The 17,505-nt window shown below is 57.3% G+C and overlaps 1 protein-coding gene and 1 long non-coding RNA gene across 3 annotated transcripts in view; one reads left to right on the top strand and one right to left on the bottom strand.

Moving 5' to 3' along the window:
- Nucleotides 1–677: 677 nt before the first annotated feature.
- ASIC4 (acid sensing ion channel subunit family member 4) overlaps nt 678–17,505 on the bottom strand; it is a 21,883-nt gene continuing 5,055 nt past the window's right edge. Inside the window, exons 2-10 of one of the 2 annotated variants that reach the window (XM_036858740.1) lie at nt 6,091–6,235; nt 5,877–6,004; nt 5,524–5,686; nt 4,961–5,017; nt 2,854–3,007; nt 1,561–1,652; nt 1,405–1,484; nt 968–1,072; nt 678–767 (exon numbers count right to left, since the gene is read on the bottom strand). In XM_036858740.1, coding sequence (XP_036714635.1) covers nt 678–767; nt 968–1,072; nt 1,405–1,484; nt 1,561–1,652; nt 2,854–3,007; nt 4,961–5,017; nt 5,524–5,686; nt 5,877–6,004; nt 6,091–6,235 — 1,014 coding nt within the window. The remainder of the gene's footprint in view (nt 768–967; nt 1,073–1,404; nt 1,485–1,560; nt 1,653–2,853; nt 3,008–4,960; nt 5,018–5,523; nt 5,687–5,876; nt 6,005–6,090; nt 6,236–17,505) is intronic. The other variant, XM_036858739.1, reaches the window with a different exon arrangement.
- The window catches only part of LOC118898400, an 18,127-nt gene continuing 17,226 nt past the window's right edge, over nt 16,605–17,505 (top strand). Inside the window, exon 1 of the long non-coding RNA XR_005020689.1 lies at nt 16,605–16,705. This is a non-coding gene — a long non-coding RNA (uncharacterized LOC118898400). The remainder of the gene's footprint in view (nt 16,706–17,505) is intronic.

Raw genomic sequence — 17,505 nt, 5'->3', positions numbered from 1 at the left:
GAGGAGGCCCACTTCCCCACCCCCAAGCTCAGCCAAGTTCTGAAAGGTCTGCCTCTCCCTGTGGAGGGGACTCTGGGAGTGGGGTTGGGGCAGAGGGAACTGGGAGCTGGGCCAGGCCTGCTGGACCACACACTCCCCCTGCCAAAAGGGAAGCTGGGCCTGGAGAGGGGCAGGAAGCAGGACCAGCCCCGCAGTCCTGAGTCCTGGGGGCCTGCCCTCTCCTGCTGACACTCTAGGGCTGGGACCCCGGCTGTCTCTAAATTACCGACCCTCATAGCCCCACCCACCTGCTACATCTGTATCCCCACCCCCACCCTGTCCTCCCTAACTATATACAAATGTACAGAGAGTTCCACCCCCTCTGGGGTGGGCCCCTTTTTCCACCTCCCTTTCTCCTCCCCTCCACTCCCCTCCACTGGGGCCCATGGCCTGGTCCCCAGCCCTCCCTGGGCACCAGCCTGGGGGTGGAGGGTGTGGACAAGAGGGACCCTTGTGCAAAGCAGCTGGCACTAGGGTGGGTGAGAGCAGGGACAGAGTCCCCACCCTCCCAGTGAGCACCGCCCTCTTCCCCTCAGCTTTGGGCTGCCCCCAAGCCTTCGGTCCTAAGAGCGGGAGACTACGGTGGGGATCTGGGCTGGAGTCCCAGACTCCTGGGTCCTTTTGGACGCAGCACCATCCTAGCAAGCGAAGTCTTCAAAGAGGCCTCCTGGGGGGTGGTGGTTTGGGAGCAGGCTGCCGCCAGCGTGGCCCTGGCTTGGGCAGGGACTCTGCGAGGCGAAGAAGGAGTGGGACAGGGAGAGCTCAAGTGGTACCCCCAAGCCTCACACAGCCAGCCTTTCCCTGTCCCCTGGGGCAGAGGCCTCAGGGGAGCCCAGGAACCCCTTCCCGCAGGCTAGTTCAGAAGTTATGGGGGGATTCAGTCCTGGGAGAGGACGCTGGCTGCATACGCTACAGCGCTCGCCCTCACCTGCTCCTTCAGTTCCTGAAGCCCCAAAGTGGAGATGCCCCCAGTGGCGGTCCGGAGGGGGGTCTTGGGACGACGCCACGCCCGCCTCAGTCGGTCCCAGGACACCTGGGGGTTCAGGGTGGGGGGGTAGCAGTGGGCTCAGGAAACTCGCTAGAGGAGAAGGACGGGCCTCACCAGGCCCACCTCATAGGACTTGCTGGCCCAGCAAACCCCCACTAGGATGCCCCAGTCCTCCTCACCCATCCCCCTCTCCTGACTTCTCAGCGCGCTCGGGCCTTCCCACCAGTCAGGGGACCCTGGTAAATAACCCTGAGCTTGACCTCCCGCCAGTCCAGCTCCACCAGGAAGCCTGCGCTGCCCCTCTGCTTTCCCCCCAGCCCCTCCTCCTACCCGCCACTCCCCATCTGGGTGGCCCCCACCAGGGCCCCACCCCTTGCCTCATAGATGTAGTCTAGGATCTCCAGCAGCGTGAGGACACTGGCTCCGATGAATAAGCCCATCTGTCCCCCGAGGTCTCCTGGGGAGCACGAGAGCAGTGTCAGAGGGGGCAGGCTGGTCCGGTCCACCCCCGTGGAATCGGGGCCGGGGCTCACCCAGCAGGGCTGACAGGCCGTAGGCTGCTCGCTGCTCCATGGCCTCGGATGTCAGGGCTTCAAAAAAGACATCTAGGACCAGGAAGTTCTCCCTGCAGAGACAGGAAGCAGGGTATCCCTAAGGGGCCGTCTTCTTGAGGAGACGGCTGGCGGGACATCCCCGGCCCAGCAGATCCAGATCTGAGGCCCCCCTGTGCCAAGAAGCTCCCAAAAGCTGTGAGGGGAGACAGGCCCAGATGCCTGTCAGCTTCATCTTTTGAGGGCTAGCAAAGGGCCTGGGAGAATAAAACAAAACTCCTGGGCCGGCAAGATTCCCCCCCTGCCTTCTCTAAAGCAGCACATAATAGTCACTTTGCCTCATCCCCATACCTCTCTTGAACCTTCAGTGGCTCCCTATTGCTTGACGGTCTACTCCAGAATTCCTCTTCCAGACTTTCAAGACTGCCCACGATCAGCTGCACTGTACCTTCTTATCCAGACCGCTTTTTTATCTGCTTCTTTCCACATAGCCTCCCTGCTGCTCAGGCTGGTCTTGACATCAGCCCACAGATCTCTAACTGGGATGCCTCCCCGTCTCCTCTTCTCACGGACCCAAACCCGGGTTGCTCAGAGGCCCAGCTCATGCCTCCCCTGCTTCCCCTATGCACATCATCTCTCCTGGGGCCGAAGAATCAGTACCACACCTTCAAACATGGCCCCATCCACAAACTGGGGCATGAGTTTTGTGTTATAATCATCTCTGTCCCCATAGGAGCCAGCGCTGGGCTTGGCACTCAGAGGATGCTCAGCATTGGTAGATTGGCTGCAGGGTACCAGGCCCAAGGCTCCGTGGGACCCCTCCTGTGGGCCACCTGGCTCCTCCCCCATCCCTTCCAGTTCCTCTCCCTCTGCACAGCATTCACTGGACGTGCATTTAACGGCTCCAGGTTGCTGGGGGAGAAAGACACGCAAACAGACATACAAAAGACATGTAAACACAAAACAGTGGGTAAATGCAACGACAGAGGTATGTACAGGGTGCTGTGGGAGTGCAGGTGAAAGGTGTTTGGACTAAGAAGGGCTCCCCTGGAGGTGGAGACACAGGCTGTGACTTGGAGGATGGGTAGGGGTTAACCAGAAGAAAAGGATCGTGAAAGGCATTCCTGGCAGGAGACTCTTATTAACAAAGGTGCGGCCCACTCCCAGCCTCCACCACGCACCAGGCCTGTTGGGGGTGGCCTCCACCACACACAGACACACACGAACGCGCACACGCACACACACACACACACACACACACACACACATACATACCGTATGTAGGTCTCATTACGGTTGTATTTTCTTGCCAGGTACCGGGCTGAGCCCCTGTTGGGGATCCTGACCATGGAGATTTCTTTCCCGTAGCGGGTCAGGTTGCAGGGGGTAGGGCAGAAACACGGGCCTTCGGAGCCCCCACCCAGGGAATCTGCAACACAGAGGCGCCAGCTGTTGTGCGGGGTGGGATGGCCCAGAGGCCCGCCAGCTGCAGGGAGGAAGCCCAGGGGCCGTCCCGAGGCAGGCACACCCACACTGAGGGCCTGGTCTGGCCAGCACTGGCACTGCCTGGAGGAGACTGGCTGGGAGTCCCTTCCTGGACCAGCTTCAGACCATCCAAGAAAGTGGGTGGAGGCAGAACCCCCAGCACACTCCTATAGGCTCATCCCTCTGCTGCCCAGCCCCCAGGGACAGAGAGGTCCTCATGGCTCAGAGGGAGGGCACGGGCCATCCACCAGAGCTAATCAACCACATGAGGCCTCAGACACATGAGGGGCTTGGAGGGGATGCTGGGATGAATGGGATTTATGCATGTTTTCACATATGCCTGTGGATGAGTGGATGGATGAGTGGATACATGGATGGATGGATGGACGGACAGAAGAACAAATGGGCAGGGTCATTATGCTCAGTATGCTGGGTTTTCTCTGTTCGCCCCTTCAGATCCACTCTCCACTCTCCCCACCTTGCTCTGTCCCAGGATGCTGATCTCTGCCAAATGCATCACCTAGACTCCCTGTCCTGTGGCTTTGGGTTGGGTTTGGCCAATGGGAAACCCCGTCAGGATCACAGGGCAAGGAGGGGAGAGATGCCAGGGTATTTCTTCCCTGGCTTCCTCACTGCAGGGCTTAGGTTGGCAGAGGCTGCGTCTTTCCTCTTGTGGTCCCGGCTCCCGGCTCCTGTCCATCTCAGACAGCCACAGGTCCCTCTCTGGGGGCCAGTAGCAACCCCTCCCTTTGCCCCTTCAGGCACGGGGGGAAGAAAGGCTCCTTAGTTCTGTGGAGTCTCACCACCCCTTGTGGTTCCCTTATCCCCACTTACATCTGTTCCTTCATTAAACACGCTTCAATCACCCCTTTGGCGGATGTAGTTGGTGTGTGGGACACAGAAGGTGTGATTCTACTGCCCCAGCACCTCAAACCCTCCCCCGTGGCCCCAGCATCTGGATTACCGCAGTGCTCTCCTGACCAGTCACCTTGTTCCTAGTCTTCCTCCCCGCTTGTCCATCCTCACATCAGAGTCCCCTTCCTAAAATCAGAAGACATTCTTGCCTTGCCTTAAGCCATTGTTGGCTTCCCAGAGCCTCCTCCACACTTTCCACGCCCTCCTTTGTTCTCTGACCTCCAGCCACACTGACCTTTCAGGGCTCCAGACACACACGCTCTCTCTGGCCACAGGTCTTTAGCACGAGCTGTTCCCACTGCCTAGAACACGTCCCCCCTTTTCACCTGGCTGACTCTTCCACACCCTTCCAGTCTCAGCTCATATGTCACTTCCTCTGGGAATCCTCCCTGCCTGCCCAGGTGAGGCTGCATGCCCTTGCTGGGGCCCTGTAGGATCGCTGAGGTTCCCCTACACAGGGACTAACACGCTGTGTTGTGATGCCCACCCACAGCCCCGCTAGGCAGTAAGCGCCACAAGAGCGGGGCTCTTGTTCCCACTTTTACCTCTGGCACCAGTGCAGGCTGTAAACATCTGTAGAGTGAATAAATGAATGAATGAATGAAGTGTGGATCAGGCGAGACCTATGGACAGATGGGGTTGCCTTACCCACACGGATAGCCAGCAATACATCTTTCCTCATACCAAGGGAGAAGTCATTTCACTTTCCCAGAGAGGCAAGCTCATTGGCTGAACCAAGATGAGAAGCCCCGCCCTTCACTCTCAGTTCCAGTTCTCTGCAACCCCCCACCCTGCTGCCTCCACCACAACTGCAAAGGTCCTCAGACCCCTGGAGGTATGGGATAAGGCTCAACCCCCGGGGGAAAAAACCCCAGGAAGAGACTGGGAGGAGGGGAGCCAAGGCAGTGAGGAGCAGGGTGCACAGAGAGATGAAGAGGAGGAGGGGGACGGAGAGGCAGGGAGGGGAGAAGGCAGCACGGACCCAGTGTGTGGTCAGCACACTCGATGTAGATATTTGGCGGGCAGATGGTCTCATTGCCTGAAAGGAGAGAAGATTATTCCTGGAGTCTATAGTTCCATCCACTCTCCCCTCCCATATTCCCAAATGTGGGTACACACATGCATGCACACACATAAATGTGCGCACATGAATTTATACATGCCTGTGCATAGAAGCATGGAGATGTACGCATGCATATATGCACGTAAATCCATGCGTGCTTGCACACACACACATATGCACATGCATTTGCAAGCACATGTTCAAGCACATGCACACAACCTCAAGTACAAAAGTACAGATATGCACAAGTACATGTACGCATAAATACATGTTAACAGGCACACAAACATGCATGTGTGCATCCCATATGCATACGAGAAAGCATGCATAAAATCCCGAACACATACCATGTACACTCACGTGGGCAGAGACGTGCACAAACATTGTCATACACATGCACCTGCCCCCCTGCACATGAGCAGTGTTCTGCCCTTGGAGGTTCTGGAGCCTGGCAGGGTGACACAGGGGGGTGGGGTGCCCACCTGGCATGTGCACCATCCGGCAGTGGCAGCGCTGAAGCACGGCCTCCTTTTCACAGCGCAGCCGGCAGGCAGACACACTGTAGGCCGAGTAGCCTTGAAGCTCAGGCTCCCTGAGCCCACTCTCCGCTCGGCAGTTGCCCCAGGGCTGGGGCAGATAGGTCAGCTGCAGAGGTGGGGCATGACGGGGTCACGCACAGACGTCCCACCTGGCCCTCCGGTGCCCACAGCCCCAGTAAAGTCCATGGGAGGACTGGTGGGATGCGAGCTTCTGGGGGGCAGATCTGGTCAGCATCCCCTCTGAGCCCAGAGGCCCGGCCCCGTGCCTGACCCAGGACCCAGCTGGAGGTGCTCACCCGCTGTTCCTGGCAGGACACAAAGGTCTGGAAGCCTGGGGACACGCCGAAGCCCAGCTGGTGGATGTAGGGTGGCTCCTCCTGGCTGTGGATTTGCACTCGGATGCCTGCCTCAAATGATGTCTCGTCTGCACGGTAGAGATGGGGACCTTTGGAAACCCATCCCAGGCAGAGGACCCAGGCCAGAGCCCCTGTCCCTTTCCCGCCTGCGTACTTGTCTCTCTCCAGATGGGCAGGTACTCCTCCTGCTGGATGTCCAGCATGATCTCCAGGCCACTGCCCATGCCCCCCACCCGGCTGGGCAGTGAGCTCTGTGGATCCGCGTTGAAGGTATAACACTTCCCATAGCGAGTATAGACCTGGGGATAAGAGACAGGAGTGGGAGGGGCGGGGGTGTGGAGGGGGGGAGATGAAAGACAATGCCTTAGGCTTAGGGTTCCCTGTCCCCTGTGAGGGCCACCAGACCTGCCTGGTCACCCCTGTCCCATATCCCAGCAACCAACCGACAGCCCAGCCTCCCTTGAGCTCCATCTTTTCTACTGACATTCTCTCTTAGATGATTAAAAGGCACCTCCAGCTTAACATATCAGAAGCAGAACTCTTGGACTTCCCTGGTGGCACAGTGGTTAAGAATCCTCCTGCCAATGCAGCGGACACAGATTCGAGCCCTGGTCTGGGAAGATCCCACATGCTGCGGAGCAACTAAGCCCATTGACCACAGCTACTGAGCCTGTGCTCTAGAGCCCACGAGCCACAACTACTGAGCCCGTGTGCCACAACTACTGAAGCCCGCGTGCCTAGAGACCATGCTCCGCAACAAGAGAAGCCACCGCAATAAGAAGCCCGCGCACCGCAGCGAACAGTAGCCCCCGCTCACCGCCATTAGAGAAAGCCCGCGTGCAGCAACGAAGACCCAAAGCGGTCAAAATAAATAAATAAATAAATTGATTTTAAAAAATTAGCAGAACTCTTGATGTCTTCCCAAATCCTGTCCCCGACCCATTCTCCTCTTATGAGTAAAGGGCCCCACTATCTACCTAGTTTCTCAAGTCAGAATCCCTGAAATCTCCCTCTCCCTGTAGGTTGGTTGCTGGGATGTGGGACAGGGGTCACCAGGCATAAAATCCAGCTGCTGTCCCAGGCAATATCTATTTAGAACCCATCTACTTTCCTTCCATCTCATGTCCCCCTTTCACCATCATCCCTCCCCGGCCATGGCGGCAGGCTCCTGACTGGTGTCCTTCATCCGTCTTTGCCTCTCCTTCCAAGCCATTCACTACACAGTAGCCAGAGTGCTCATTCTAAACTGAGGAGATGCAATCAAGTCATTTGCCAACTTGAAGTCCACCAATGGCTTCCCATTTCCCAGAGAATAAAGCCAAATTCCTTCCCTTGCCTGAAGGTCTACACGTGAGGTGACCTTTGCCTCTGTCTCCTGCCTTTCCACTCTCAGATCTCTGAGACAAATTCAAACTTACGGAGCGACTTCCCTCCCCAGGCCTTTGTTCACGCAGTTCCCTCACCTGGAATGCTCCCCTCCCCCCAGTTGGCATGGATAGCTGCTCATCTTTTAAGCCTGAGGTTGTGTCCCTTCTTCAGATGCACACTCATATACCACACACACGTTCCCAGCGTCAGCCTCCCCTCATCAAACGCATTTGTTGGTTTGCTCAAAGTCCTCATCAAGACCTGAGATGATCTTGCTTATCTGTTTGCCCCCATGTTCATTGCTCATCTTCCCCCCACTGGAGTTCATGCTGCACAGGGCCAATGAGTCCAGCACCTGGCCCAGTGCGGGGCACAAGGGATACTTTAATAAACGGTTCCGCCAGAGCAGAAGCTGCCAATTTCCCTTTTCCTCTGCGGAGAGTCCTACCATGTGGACACCAGATGGCGCCGGAGCCCCGGAGATGGAAGCCGAGGCTCTGGCGGGGACATAGCTGCCGTTGGGAGTTGCAAGCAGCTGGGGTGGGGAGGAGGTTGAGGGAGAGGCAGATGGGAGTTCCCCCCTGCCAGGCTCACCCCACAGAGACCAGCCCCCGGGTCAAACCCATCACAGGCAGCACCTTCCCTGGGGGTAAGGAGGTCAGCGCACTCAATCACTCTCTCTCTCCCTGGCCCCTCTCCTTGGGAACATTTTCACTCTGGTGAAAGCTGGGAGAAAAGGCATGAGGCAGTGTAAGGGAAAAGATTCCTAAATGCCTAGCTCCAGAGGGAGGCTGTGGAAGGGAGAGGGCTGGGTGGAGGGCAGTAGGAGTGAGGAGTTCTAAGAACTGGGGACCTGGGGGTGCCCTCGTTGTGAGGCAGGGTTGTCTCCCATCCCCATCCCCATAGGTTAATCGCCCTGCTGATTCTCCCCTCTCAAGACAGTTCTTCTATCACCCAAACACCCTGCCTCAGATTCCCAAAACAAAAGCACGCAAATAACAAGAACTGTACAGTTTACAAAACATGGCAACATCTGCCACCCCATTTCATCTCCTCAGCCACTCTGGTATCAGGTAGGTTTAATTAGTCTGATTAATACAGATGAGGAAACCAGAGCTCAGAGAGGTGACGTGACTTGCCCAAGGTCACACAGCTTAGGGGGAGAGGTGGAACTCATTGAGATGCAAGACTCAAGGTGTTCCCACATTCCATTACTGGCAACTCCCCCAACCCAAGCCTACACCACCCCAAGCCCCGGCTCCTGCTTCAGCCCCATCCAGCTGAAATGAGACTGGAGTCTCAATGCTCGACCCCTTTTCTTCCATCCCTCCTTCCCTTGCACTCTACTCCTCTATACCTTCCTTACTCTCTTCTCCATATCTGCTGCCTCTCAATTCAATTCCTCACCTGTCCCTCGCCCCCTCCTTCTGCACCCTCGCCGGCTTCTGGGTTCCAGTCTTTGACTTTGTCTGTATCACCCCTGCCGCAGCTCCCTGTTGTGTGTCCATCTGTGGGGCAGGAGTAGGCATCACTGACAGTCCCAGAGCATCCGCTCTGCCCCAGGCACTGCACTAAATGCTTAATATGCTCTTTCCAATCGAATCTCACAATGACCCTACATCCTACAGATGAGGAAACTGAGGCTCCGAGAGGTTGGCTGATTTGCCAAGGTCTCCAGGATCAGCGCTTCTCAAACTTTAATGTGCACACAAAGCACCTGGGGATCTTGCTAAAATGCAGATTCTGATTCAGTGAACGTGTGTTGGGGAGCAGGACTGAGAGTCTGCATTTCTAACAAGCTGCTGGTCTGCAGACCGCACCGTGAGTAGAAAGGCCCTAGTCGAAGGGACAAGAGTCCAGTGAGACAGCCTGACTCTAGACCTGTGCTTTTACATGTCACTGGAGGGAGGAGAGCCCTGAAGGGGGCTGGAGGCAAGATCCCTGTGTCCTCAGTGGTGTGGGAAAGGCAGATGGGGGGAATATGTAAGTATTTGCCCCAAATCTCAAAGCACTCATCCCCTTCCTATTTTAGGCCAAGAAGATGCTGGAATCAGCTCTTGCTGCTGCAGCCATTTTTCAGTGTGTGCTCCAGTTGGGAGGCTAAACAAGGCATGAGCTGCGTGGGGGATCCCAGTAGTGAGCTGCTCACTCGTGCCCCCCAGTGTGCAGCGGCTGACCCTGACCGCTGGGCACTGTCATGGTCTCTCCTATGGGACCATGGACTCCCTGAGGCTGGGAGCCCCGTTTCATCATCTTGGTATCCCCAGAGCCCAGTGCAATTTGCAGAAGGAGGAGTGAGGTCGAGGGAAGGAATGCAAAGTGAACATTATCAAACATTCCCACTTTGTACCGGGTCCTGTACTTTTGATCTATTTTCTCCTTTGAGCCTCCAAGAAAACCACATGAGGTAAGCATTGCAGCCCCCGTTTCATGTTGAGGAAGCTCAGAGAGGGAAAATGACTTGGCTAAGGGCACACAGCAAGTAAATGACAGCAGAGATTCGAGCAGAACTGAGCCTGATGCCAAAGCAGAGTTAGTGCTTATAAAACACCTGGTAGGTGTTCAGTGAATGAATGAGTCTGGTAGCCTCCTGAACCTGGGTGGGGCTGGGGCAGCCCCCCTACTGGATACCTCCACCACATAGACACAGACACAGGCTACATGACACTGAGCCGCTCCCTGTGCAGGGCAGAGCCAACTGGGAAGGCTTTGGCTCCAGTGGCTTCAGATGGTGGTGGCTACCTGGTACGCCTGCCCTTGAGGCGACTGTGCAGAGTGGGGGTGACAAAGGGAGATGGGTGGAAGGACTCTGGGTCTGCTGATGGACAATGCTCTGCAGGGAGTGGACAGGCCAGACTGGCAGGGCCAGGACACCTGCACAGCCCGGGTCAGGCCCGACTGCGGGGCAGAGCAGAGCGTTGCCCTGGAGACGGTCCCTGGGCCAGGCAGGCAGCAGCGGGTGGAGCCGCCAGCTCCTAAGTGGCAGAACTCTGGTAGCAGCACAGCCCACAACCTCTTCCATGGAGACGGCACGGCGGCTCTGCCACAGGGTCCCACTGGCTGTCCACTGCTCTCTCCCGAATGGCCCTAGAGGAGGGTGTGTGGACAGGAGTTGAGGGTCCAGAGTCCAGCCACGGAAAGGGGCAGCTCCTGGGCCAGGATGTGCCCTGACGGGCCAAGGGGCTATTTCCAGATCCCAGCCCCCCCCCCCCACCAGCCTCAGCCTCTGGGCCCTGTCCCCATCTCAGAGCCCACCTTCTTCTTCCATCTGGCTCTCCCTCTTCTCGGCCCTCCCTTGCTCTCTGCCTTCACTCCTAGGTCCATCCCCCTGGCCCTGGGCTGAACCCCTCCGGACCTAGGTTGGACGGCTTCTAGACAGGTCTATGTCCGTGCTGCAGGCAGACCCTTGGACCAGCTTCCTTCCTGCCAGCCCTCTGCCTGTCCCTCTTGGACCACCTCCCCTTTAGTGTTGGCCTGGACCCTGCCCTGGGTCTGTCCATCTCCCTAGCCTCGGTCGCCTGATCTGTCTCTCTCTCAGGTCTTTCTCCATCCTCCTGGCCTGTCTGTCCTCAGCAGCTGATCAATTATCCGTCTGGCCTGTGTCTCTGTCCCTTGCCCTCTGTCAGCCTGTCCATCACCCTGGCCTCGCCTTTCTCCCGTTGGCCTGGCTGCCTCCCCAGTCTCTCTGTTCTTTTGCCCGCTGCATCTCTACCCTGTTTCCTTTTCTGTCTATTCCCTAGTCTAGGTGTCCAGTCACTGACTCTCGTATTCCTCCTCTTGACTTTTCCCTGGGCCTAAAGCCACCTCCCCAAGCCAGGAACCCCTCCCCAGGCGCCCTTCCCTCCTTCTCCCTGCCCTCCCCTCCAGGTCTGCCCTAGACAATGATCAGGGTCGGAGAGATCCGTCCAGAGCTTGCTCCTCTGAGCAGTGGCTTCTCTCTCAGTCCCTTGAGTTCCATCTGTCCACAGCTCCCATTTCCTTGAAAAGCTCTCCCTGGCTGGCTGACTGGCTGGCTGGCTGGCTCGAATTCTTACCCACCCCTCCCCACCCCACCCCCTCATCCTCCCTGCAGTCACGGAGCCCACAGGGTTAACAGGCAATTAGCAGGGCCAGGGCTCAGAGCAGTGGGGGAGAGGGCTCCGGGCCTCCAGGAGATAAGAAGCAGCCAGGAACAGCCAAGGCTGGGCTAATCCCAGCGCTAATCTGCAGCCTGGGCTTTATCTCCAGCGCCTTCTGGGCACCCTGCCTCTGCCAAGGCCTTGGCACCTCCCCCCAGCCCTCTTTTCCATGGCAGCTTTATCCCTCCAAATTCCATCAGCCCTCTCCTGATGTGGTCTAGCCCCATGCCTCTCACTTAGGCCCCTGGAACGAACTCCTCTTAATCCTGCAGTGCCCTGGGGTCCAGAGTGGGCCAATGGAAGCGGGTACATCTTCATCTGCCCTGGATTGTGGCTAGCATCCCAAGTCAGATGGCTCTCGGGCCCCAGCTTCACTCAGGGGTGGCCCAAGCATCCAGGTTCAAAGCCTTCTCCTCCTCTGTCCTCGCCAGGGAAGATAGAACCAACTCAGAATGCCTGGGGTGTCTGAGCTGGTCAGAACTGGGAGGTAACTCAGTCCAAACCCTCATTGTACAAAGGCCAAATCAGAAGCCTAGAGATGGCAAGGGACATATCCAAGTGCATACAGAACGAAGAGGGCACATTCAGAACTAGAACCCAGTCCCCCGCCCCCCACTGGGCCCCAGCATTCTCCACTAACCTCCATCACCCCCCTGGGGGTCAGTAGACCCTGATGCCAGCTCTGGCTCCACCAGTGACAGCTGTGTAACCTTGGTTAGTAAAGTGATTTTTTTGACTTCTTTGGTCCTCAGTTTCCTCATCCGTCAAGTGGGGATACAAATTCCTGCTCGACTTATTTCACAGGTTGGTTATAAGTCTCAAAAGAAATGAAGTAGGTGAAAGGCATTTGCAAGGTAAAATTATACACATGAGCCCTCAATATTAGTAATAAGAGTGTTGTGGAGACCAGTAAGGTCCAACCTGGGGCAGAGATCGACCATTGAATATGGTGCTGGAAAAGGATCCACCTAAACTTCATAACATGGAAAAACGGGTGCACATTTTGGAGCCTGACAGAATAGGGTTCAAATCCTGGCTCTGCCACCAGCCTTGGACAAACAACCTTGGGTGGCGATTTAACCTCTCTGAGCCTCAGTTTACTTATCAGTAAAAGGGGGAATGGTAATTCCTCCTCCTAAGGTTAGTAGTGAGGATCAGAGATAAGTCCATACTGATGCATGCAAGGTGCCCAAGAAAGCAGGGGAGCCCATTTAGGGAATCTTCTTGCCAAGATGGTGCAGCCATTTGATCTTGGCTCCCCACTGGGCCCATTCTCACATGGCATCATGCACCTTGGTAAAAGCTCTCTCAGCAATTGTGGGAGAGGATGGAATTCTGTCAGAGCAAACCCCCCAGGATTTGAGATCTGGCTCTCCTATCAGAGGAGGATACAGGCCTGCAGCCCTGCCCTTACTGTCTGTGGGATTCGGGTTCAGTCATTTAACCTCTCTGACCCTCCATTTTTCATCTGTAAAATAGGCATCGTCGGAGGTGTTATGAGGAAAGAGATAATGTACACAAAAAATAGCCACAGTTAACATTTATTCAGTGCTTACTCTGTGGCAAGCAAAGTCCTAAGCCTTTTATATAAATTAACTCCTTAATTCTCACAAAAACCCTCTACTGGAGGTTTCTAAACATCTCCATTTTACAGACAAGACAATGGAAGTCCAGAGAGGGTAAGGAGCTGGCCAGAGTCACATGACGTGGCAGAGGAGGGGACCAGGTGATCTGGCACTGGACTCTGCGCTCACAGCCACTGTGTGCTGATATATACCTGGCACAGCCCCAGTGAAGAGTAGGTGCTCAAGAAATGGTGGGTGGGGACTTCCCTGGTGGCCCAGTGGTTGGGAATCCGCCTGCCAGTGCAGGGGACACGGGTTCGAGCCCTGGTCCAGGAAGATCCCACATGCCGCTGAGCAACTAAGCCCGTGCACCACAACTACTGAGCCCGTGTGCCACAACTACTGAGCCCGCGCGCCTAGAGCCCATGCTCCACAACAAGAGAAGCCACTGCACTGAGAGGCCCGCACACCGCAACAAAGAGTAGCCCCCGCACACCGCAACAAAGAGTAGCCCCCGCTCTCCGCAACTAGAGGAAGCCCGCGCGCAGCAACGAAGACTGGACGCAGCCAAAAATAAATAAATAAATGAATACATTTATTAAAAAAAAAAAAAGAAATGGTGGGTGTTCACATCACACTTACTTGTCCAACACTGTTCCTTGAGCCTGTACAATATGCCAGGTACTATGCTTGCTGCTGGGCATGATTTGGAGAACAAAATCACTGGTCTCTGCCTTGAGGGAGTTGGCTGTCTGGCCCCAGAGGCATTCATTCATTCCAAAAGTGTTTATTGAGCACCTAGGCTGGGAGCCAGGTGTACAGCAGTGGTGAACAAAGCACACAAAACCAACAATCCCAGGCATAGGCAAATCATTACTAGCTGGGATAGGTGGTATGATAGGGAGACCAATCCAAGTCCCTTGAGAGTGGAACAGGAATTCGACTTGGGTTGGAGAGTAAAGCTTCCCAGAGCAAGTGCACTCATCCACCCAGGAAAGGCATCTGATCACACCACAGTCAGACACAGGGAGAATAGCCCCCCACCCTACCCCACCCCCCGCCCCTAGTGCGCCTGCCCTCCCCCACAGGGTCAACGCAGCATCCCCCCAGCCCACAGCCACCCAGGTGCTTTTCAAGGCGACTTCTTCTCCAAGGTAGAAGTGCTTGTGAGTCTAGGAGGAAATGGGCACGATGTTTGAGCAAATGTAAATGTGTGGGCAGTAGTGAAGTAGGAGAGAGTCAAGGCCGTATGACTCCAGGCTGAGGCCGAGCTGGAGCTGGGAGCCCGGAGCGCTTGGGACCGTGGAAGAACACGGTGAACTCAGGGAGCGCCGCGTCTCCACTGGAGAGGAGAGAGCGGGGCCTCCAGGATGCAGGTAAACAGCCAAACCTGTTCCCAGGTAGCGACCGCATAAGCCTTAAACCCTAGAAAGTCAGTTTTGCAGACGGGAATATTTTTAATTTGTAACGAAGTCCTTCCCTGATGTTCCAGCCCTCGATGCAAAGTTATTCGTTAAGAGCTTGCTTACACAGTGGATCGCATCCGTGTCCTGGCGGGAGTTCAGGAACCGAGACCGAGGAGGTGGAGGAGGTGGCGGCGGTGGGTGGGTGCGCCATCGCCCCCACCCCGCGGGTGCACCCGAGCCTCCAGGCTGGGCCCAGCCGCACCCAGAAGGCTGCACCCACCGCCTCGTGCTCCTCGCTGCCCCCCTCCTCCCTCCCGCGGGGCAGGCATCCATCACGGCGCCCGAGCGCCCTCCCTCCCGTCTCCTCTGGGCTCCTCCGCTCTCCTCCTTGGGTTTGCCTCATTTGCATTCCCCCGGCTCCCGGCTCCTCGGCAAAGTGACCTCCGCACACAGCCGCGCCAAAGGCTTCCACCGCGGAGGGAGACACCGCCTCCCGCCGCCCTCCGCGGCCGGGGAGGAGCGAGGGGCGCGAGCCGGCACGGCGGGGCGGAGGCTCGGGCCCCAGCGGATGGATGCAGAGGGAAAGGCCCAGTGCCGAGGGGCGCAGAAGGACTCGGATGGGATTTGAACCCGCGGCCTCAGATCCTCAGCGGGGCGGGAGTGGGACGTAGAGGTCAGCACAGGCCGGCGAAGCTGCGGCCCCGAAATGGAACCCCTGCTTGGAACCCGGGGCTCCCCGACACCCCGTTTGCTCCCCCCGCACCCCTACTGGAGAGGAGCCAGCCCTACCGGGCAGTCGCCCAAGGGCCCCCAGCCCTTCCGGGGGCCTCCTCAGCCCCCCAGCCCCGCTCTCCTGGCCCGCCGAGCCGCCTCCCCTCCCCCCGTTTGGTATTTACACCTTTCACACATTTGTAAGCTATTATCCTGTCCACGCTTAGTCACCGCTGAGCCAAGCGCCATGGATTTAGCTCCTTTAATCTTTCCTCCTAAATCAATCCTCCATTTCCCCTTAATCATCCCGTGGCTCCTCTCTGAACTCTCTTGCTGCTGCCTATGCCTGTCTTTCTGGAACTGTTCCCCCTCTGACTCAAAATGGGTGTCCCAAGGGCATGGTGAACATTTGCGGGGGGGAGTTGGATTTTCAGCGCTGCCAGCCCCGGCCTCGGGGCCTGAGAGCCGGGGAAGAATTGCAGATACCCCCTCCCTCTTCTGGAAAACACACAGCACTCTGAAGCCTCTTATCTCCACCCACGGGGTCTCTGTCCTCCTCCTGCCTTCCCACCCCCATTCATGTGGGATGGCTCCAAGACCCTAAGCCTCCACCAGGATTTACAAAAAAACAAAAACCCAAAAGCCTCAGGCCTCCTGTCCACGGTTCTGGCTGTCACCACCCCGTCTGCCCAGCTGCTCCAAGGAGGTGGCATTGCCGGGAGAAGGACAGGGGAACACTGATAACACTCACAGCCTGAGGCTGCCCTCTCATCCCCTCCTCCAGGGAGGCTGTCCATCTCTCCCCAGCACCCTGAGTCTCCACCCCGCATTCACTCCCCCTCCTCCGCCCAGTGACCTCAGCCTGAGTAGTCCCGAAGCTCTGCACTCCTGCTGCTCCTTGGGGTGCTCCTGCCTCCCTGCCCCCTGGTCCTGGTCCTTTCTGTCCCTGGCCTGGGCTTGGCAGAGACAGCCCTGCCACCAGCCGCGAGAGGAAGCAGATTCCTCCCGAGAAGCAGAAGGGCTGGGGTGGGGGTCCAGGAAGGAGCACGGGTAGAAAGAGGGAGGACAGGAGGGAAACGCGGGGGCCATTTCTTCAAATGCTAATCAGCATCTTCCGGCAGTGCCACAAGAAGCTGAGCTGATAATGAGCCCAGCTCGGGGCTGATTCCTGATTAATGAAGAGGCCACAGGGGCTGCAGAGCGGGGGCCAGGCGGGGCACGTCCCTCCTGGCACTCCCCGTTGCCCTTGCAGCCCAGCCCTGGGTAACAGTAACAGTCCCTGCCGCTGGTTGCTGGGCTCAAATCCCCCTCCAGCAACTCCACCGGCCAATGGGAGGCAGCCAGGCTGAGAGCGCCCCCTCCAGGAGGGCCTGAGGGGCAGCAGCCCGCAGTGGGGCAGGCGGTGGCGAGGGCATGCTCGCTGGGTCCTGCAGTCGGAGTTGTAGATAGCCCTCTGAATATTTTTTTTACTCAGGAAATTTTTAATTAAAATAATCAAGACTCGGGGCTTCTCGACAAATTGGAAGGCCCCCTAACACCGGGCATCCCTGACCACAGGGCAACAGTTAGCTGGGGCTGAGAAACAGCTGCTCCCTTCAAGGGTAAGTGACCTTCACTTCTCCTCATACCCCACCCTTCCCTACTGATGCCTTCTCTGACCTGACCTGCCTGGCTCCCGAAGGCAGGACCATCCCTGAACTAGATGTTGAACTAAATGTTCTCAAGGTTCACGCCTCAGGAGAAGGTGGGGCCGGAGGGCACGGAGGGCTGGGCTGGGAATGAGCGTCAGAGGTAAGCTCATCCGGTAGATGAGAGGCCTCAGTGGGAATCCTCTCCCTTCCTGAGTCACGGGGGCAAGGGGCAGCCCTCAGGCCCTCGGAGCCAGTGGCGAAGGCATGGAGTTGGGATGTTTGTGGGGTAGCCCCTCCCACAATCAAGGAGTGGGTGCAGAGACTGTCAGTACCGGCCTGACCACACCAGGGAAGGGGCGGGCTCAGGAGGAAGCTTGTATAGAAGGCAGGGGATGGCGGAGGAGCCTGGAATTGTGGGCTGGGGGAGCCAGAGAGTGATGGAGGGCTGGCACGCAGCTCCCTCTGCCTCAGAGCCGTCCTGACTGAGCTGGGGTGGGGCGGGGAGAGGAGGGAAGAGGGCAGGGAGGAGGACTGCCCAGCTGGAAGAGGCCTTGTCTAATTGTGCCTGATTAGTAGAGAGGAAGAGAACAGGGCGAGTGATTAATAGTCACGGCAGTCACCAGCGTGTGGGGAAGGAGGGTTGGGAGGCGGGGAGGGAAGGCTGAGAGCCCGAGAGGGGATAGAAACAGGGAAGCGCCCACAGGTCTCTGGTCACCTGCCCCTCCAGGGGCCGCCTGGACCCCGGAGGACCCCACAGAGAGGGGCTGGCC

Source organism: Balaenoptera musculus, chromosome 7 (genome assembly GCF_009873245.2).
Source record: "Balaenoptera musculus isolate JJ_BM4_2016_0621 chromosome 7, mBalMus1.pri.v3, whole genome shotgun sequence".
NCBI lineage: Eukaryota > Metazoa > Chordata > Mammalia > Artiodactyla > Balaenopteridae > Balaenoptera > Balaenoptera musculus.
This window is presented reverse-complemented; position numbering and strand designations above follow the sequence as displayed.